Source organism: Cicer arietinum, chromosome 7 (genome assembly GCF_000331145.2).
Source record: "Cicer arietinum cultivar CDC Frontier isolate Library 1 chromosome 7, Cicar.CDCFrontier_v2.0, whole genome shotgun sequence".
Classification (NCBI taxonomy): domain Eukaryota; kingdom Viridiplantae; phylum Streptophyta; class Magnoliopsida; order Fabales; family Fabaceae; genus Cicer; species Cicer arietinum.
The window spans coordinates 48,336,249-48,341,822 of NC_021166.2; the positions used below are offsets into that span (position 1 = coordinate 48,336,249).

At 32.5% G+C, this 5,574-nt stretch overlaps 1 protein-coding gene across 1 annotated transcript; it reads left to right on the forward strand.

Annotated features, from left to right (window-relative positions):
- The first annotated feature begins 738 nt into the window (after positions 1-738).
- On the forward strand, positions 739-2,056 carry LOC140918833 (chlorophyll a-b binding protein CP29.3, chloroplastic-like). Its single transcript, XM_073363631.1, has 3 exons — positions 739-792; positions 1,086-1,176; positions 1,830-2,056. Exons 1-3 carry the CDS (start codon positions 739-741, stop codon positions 2,054-2,056), a joined length of 372 nt encoding a protein of 123 aa, XP_073219732.1.
- The last annotated feature ends 3,518 nt before the right edge of the window (positions 2,057-5,574 follow it).

Genomic DNA, 5,574 nt, shown 5'->3' on the forward strand with positions numbered 1-5,574 from the left:
ACATGTGGATGGTATACTAGAGTTGTTTTGTTACTAATGCCAAATGTATCATGCTTTCTTTGTCTTGATGAAGTTTTCATGGGATAAATTGTTAGTCCTAGAAAAGTTATCAGCCTTTTGAAAATTTTGATACTACCTTTGTGGTTATTCTTTTGAATTGAATTATATTGCATTCTTCCTATTAGTTTAACTATACTTAGTGTGGTTGTACTGATCTAAGACAATTGATATTGAGTGTTTTATGGTTTGCTAATATGAATATATGATTTAGGTGAAAAGAGAATAAGAGGTTATACACATATGCTAGATGTGTGGGACATGCCAGATGGAGAGTTTATATTGGTGGATGTAGATTCTTTTGGTTAGGAAGGAAAAACTCTATTAAATGCAATAGGAAGTTTGGTAAGGAGATCTCAATGTGCTCCAATCAATTACATTAGCTGGAGTAAGATGCCTGAGTCCTATATTACTGATATGATTGAACTAATTCAGGTGTTGTATAAATTTTTAAAAGTTCTATTTCATTTCAAGCTTTGTAAATACTCTTTTTTTTTGCAAAAATGTCTAACAAAATTTGTGTTTTGTTAATTATTCATATGATAGACAAAGTTTAGATTTTTTCCTGAATTCACCGAGCAAACTGAGAAGATACTATAGGATAACATGAAGGTTAAGTGGAGGCAATTCAAGTATCATTTGAAATCAAAGAGATATGACAATAGTAAGACAGAAGCATAAATGGCTGTCTACATCCCGGACACAAGGATTGATCCTTCTCAGTATGGTGCTTTAGTACATCACTGGTGTTCCAAAAATGGATAGGTATATGTACAATGTCAATAATATTTTGTTCATATAACAATATTTATCATGTGCTTGTTTTGATTGTTGACTTTACTTATTAATTGGATATAGAAAATAAGTAACATGAACAAAAAACATCGCACAAAATATGATGACATACACTGCATGGGAACCAAGAATCTTCGACAACTGATTCATGAGATGGTTTGTCTCTTTCGGTATTTTTTTAATTAATTTATCAATACAATTATGATGGTTGACATTCTTGTTACTAATGTTAGACAACAAAAGCTAGAGGAAAGCAACCATCACCAGCACAAATTTATATTAATACTCGAACTCGAAAAGATGGAAGTATTGTTAATGAAAAAGGCAACTGATGTAATTGTAATAATTTTAAACTTTGAAGATAGATTGTGTGCCTAATTTTATATTCTAGCTCATGTTATTAGATTTCATGAATTGGTCTTAATGTGCCTAACTTTAAGAACTTGAATGTGTTATGTAACTTTCTTTTGATGTATAATAACAAAAGTCTTATTGTGACAAACATGCATGATCTTTCTTTTTTTATTCTAAAGTTGTCCGTTAAAGAATGCAAAGTTTCATGTTGTTAAATGTTGTAATTGGCTATGAAACTATGTTAAATGTAGGAAGAACTAAAGAAGCATATGGTAGAGGAGGCAGAAAGTTCAAATAATTCTCAAACCACTCAAGATTCTACAAACTGGAAGAATGATATTTACTCAAAAGTTAAAGGATCCGAAAAAAGAGGACGTGTGCGTTGTCTTGGCAAGATTGCTCGACACACAAGTTCTAGCTCTAACTCTCATGCTAACCATAAAGTTAAAACATTAGAGAATTTGCTTGGAAATCTTGTTTCCGTTCTCCAAGTACGGTTTTCTGAAGATCCACACATTAATGAGGTTTTACAAGCTGTAACTGAACAAGTATAATTTATGTCAAATGATAACTATTTTAATTATGTCACAAACATTTTGATTTTTGGTGGTTCTATTGAACAGGTGAATGTAGACAACATTGGGTAGGGTTTCCGGAGAAAAGGTTATACCCAAGTGGCAAATTCTTTGATCCTCTTGGTTTAGCCAGTGATCCTGAAAAGAAAGAAAGACTTCAATTGGTAGAGATTAAACATTCTCGCTTGGCTATGGTTGTTTTCCTCATCTTTGCAATCCAAGCTGCTGTTACTGGAAAATGTCCTATTGCTTTCATTGCTACCTTCAACCAGTGAGACATATAATCTACACTTAATAATACAATTCTATGATCCCCAACCACATTATCTTAATAATATTTATGAGTTTGTTCTTTCAAAACTTGCAAATTAGTGCAATTTGCAAATTAGTGCAATTTGCTTTTACACAGAACTGAGAATATAACCACTATTCCTTACAAACTTCAAAAGATTGAACCCTCAAAGCTTATGACCTTATGATTGTTTGGTTTTTATAATTTTTGTTAATTATATATATATTTTATTGTGTGACAGAGCTTTAGAAGCTAGTTTATCAAATCTGAAATATTTCTCAAAAGCAAGTGTTGCAGGACAAAGAATAATGGAATGATAAAGTTCCAAAGATAGATTCTAAAAACATGGAAGGAGAGATTTTAGAGAAAATGTTAGGATAAGTTGAAATTAAAAATGTATTCACAAGTGGAGAAATATATCATTTTGTAAAGATTTTATGATCTACTTAGTGGAGAAATATTTTTTTTAATGATCTAATTTCATTACAATATTGTCACAAAGATATGATACTCATGTTAGTGCTATAATTAAAATGCTATGCATGCAAGTAACATTCATTTAATAGAATTAGTAAAATTATTTTATATTTTATTGTATGTTTCAATGACATTAATTAATAAAAATAAATTAAAATTTTGAATTTAATTTATTGGTATTAATAATTTAGAATTACAATTAGAAGGGAGATAAAATAAATTTAATTTAATAAATAACAATAAGTTTTAGTGACAAACAATACCTTAGGAATAAACCAATTCTTTATTTATATTTATCTAGTTTTTAGTGACAATCATTATTGTAGGTAAAAATCAAAAACTTGTAGTGAAAATCCTCAGGACATGTAGGGACAATCCTCAAAGTGTAGCAGCCTTAAAGTTGACACTAGATTGGGTGTCACTCAAAGTATTATTGACATTTACCTACAGTTTTTAACTTTTAGCGACATATTTTGTATGTCACGATAAGTCAATTTTTTTATAGTGTAAAAACTATATACTTTCAGTGTAAAAACATTGACAATCAATCCTAAGTTGCCAAAAAATTCAATAAAAAATTGAAAACGAAATTATGCACATAGTTGATGTCAATGACGTGCACGAGCGCCCATTTTACAGCGCTTGCTAAACAAAAGCGCTGTTGTAATTATATTTTAAAAATAACGGAACCTATTACAGCGCTTTTGATGCAAAGCGCTGTAAAACAAGCGCTGTAGTAGGTCATATAACGTTTGCGCATCACGTTATAAGGCTTTTACATCGCTTGTCAAAAAAGCGCTGTAAAAGGAAGCGCTTTCGCGAATCAGTTACAGCGCTTTTTTAACATGCGCTGTAAAACACATGCGCTTTCATTGAATTTAACTACCTATTACAGCGCTTTTTTCACAAGCGCTGTAAAACACATGCGCTTTCATTGAATTTAACTACCTATTACAGCGCTTTTTCACAAGCGCTGTAAAACACATGCGCTTTCATTGAATTTAACTACCTATTACAGCGCTTTTTTCACAAGCGCTGTAAAACACATGCGCTTTCATTGAATTTAACTACCTATTACAACGCTTTTTTCACAAGCGCTGTAAAACACATCCGCTTTCATTGAATTTAACTACCTATTACAACGCTTTTTTCACAAGCGCTGTAAAACACATCCGCTTTCATTGAATTTAACTACTTATTACAGCGCTTTTTTCACAAGCGCTGTAAAACACATGCGCTTACATTGAATTTAACTACCTATTACAACGCTTTTTTCACAAGCGCTGTAAAACACATCCGCTTTCATTGAATTTAACTACTTATTACAGCGCTTTTTTCACAAGCGCTGTAAAACACATCCGCTTTCATTGAATTTAACTACTTATTACAGCGCTTTTTTCACAAGCGCTGTAAAACACATCCGCTTTCATTGAATTTAACTACTTATTACAGCGCTTTTTTCACAAGCGCTGTAAAACACATGCGCTTTCATTGAATTTAACTACCTATTACAGCGCGTTTTTCACAAGCGCTGTAAAATACATCTTTCAAATAATTATATACGTTGCGAACCCTAATATCCTCTACGTACTGTGCGGCCATCTACGTTGTCTAAGGTATTTTTTACACATGATCTGTTATGTTTTGAAATTGTCAAAAATTGTCAAAAACTCATACCACATGATCTGTTCTGTTTTGAAATTGTTAGTTGATATTGGTTTCTTTTTGAAACTTGTTGATATGTTTTGAAAGCTTATTATTTTTGTTACTGCATTTATATAGGTGGTATAATATGGATAGGAAATGGATTTCAGCCAATCGATTGTCAAAAGAGTATGAAATTGGAGTGAAGGAGTTTGTTGAGTTTGCAGTGAAGAATGCAAAAGATCCAAATAGAGTAGTTTGTCCTTGTTTAAAATGTTGTTTTGGAAAACGTGTTAGAGAAGATGAATTAGAAGGACATCTAGTATGTAATGGAATTGATCAAAGCTACACATGTTGGATAAGACATGGTGAGAAAAAAAAAGGAAACATTAATTTTGAGAATAGTTCTACATATGCTTCAACTGATTTCGATACAGATACATATGAGCCGGACCGAGTTGATGAGATTGCAAAAGCAGTTGAAGAAGATCTTCGAGATTGTCCTAAAATGTTTGAAAGTTTGTTGAGTGATGCAGAGAAAGAATTATATAATGGTTGTACTAAATTCACAAGACTGTCAGCGATATTAAAGTTGTACAACTTAAAAGCGAGTAATGGATGGTCTGATAAAAGCTTTACGGAATTATTAACACTCATAAAAGATATGTTGCCAGATGATAATGAACTTCCCAGTCGGACCTACGAGGCTAAACGGATTTTGTGTTCTATTGGAATGAGTTACGAAAGGATTCATGCGTGTCCTAACGATTGCATTTTATTTCGAAACGAATATGAACTACTTAAGGCGTGTCCGAAATGCAATGTCTCTCGATATAAGAAGAAAGAATCTACTCCAGCAAAAGTCGTGTGGTATTTTCCTATAATACCAAGATTTAGGCGCATGTATCGCAGTGAAGAAGATTCAAAACACTTGACATGGCATGCAGATGAAAGAATTAGAGATGGAATGTTTCGACACCCTGCAGATTCCCCACAATGGGCAAAAATTGATCACGAGTATCCTGAATTCGGGATAGAGTCAAGAAATCTAAGACTTGCACTTTCTACTGATGGAATGAATCCACATGGTCTTCAAAGCATCTCACATAGCACGTGGCCTGTGATTTTGGTAATATATAACCTACCTCCATGGTTATGTATGAAGCGTAAGTTTATGATGTTGTCTCTGTTAATTTCTGGACCCAAACAACCGGGGAATGATATCGACGTATACTTGACTCCTCTAATCGAAAATTTAAAAAGTATGTGGGAGACAGGTGTGGAAGTTTATGATGGGTATAAGAAAGAATGTTTCAATTTAAGGGTTATGTTGTTCGGCATAATTAATGATTTTCCAGCATATGGTAATTTATCAGGATA

Bases quoted from the DNA above. Each gene is read 5' to 3' on its own strand.
- LOC140918833 (XM_073363631.1), top strand. From the start codon at position 739: ATGGCTGTCTACATCCCGGACACAAGGATTGATCCTTCTCAGTATGGT. The intron at 793-1,085 runs GTACATCACTGG...TACTAATGTTAG, and splicing joins CTTCTCAGTATGGTGCTTTA to ACAACAAAAGCTAGAGGAAA. The intron at 1,177-1,829 runs GCAACTGATGTA...TCTATTGAACAG, and splicing joins AAGTATTGTTAATGAAAAAG to GTGAATGTAGACAACATTGG.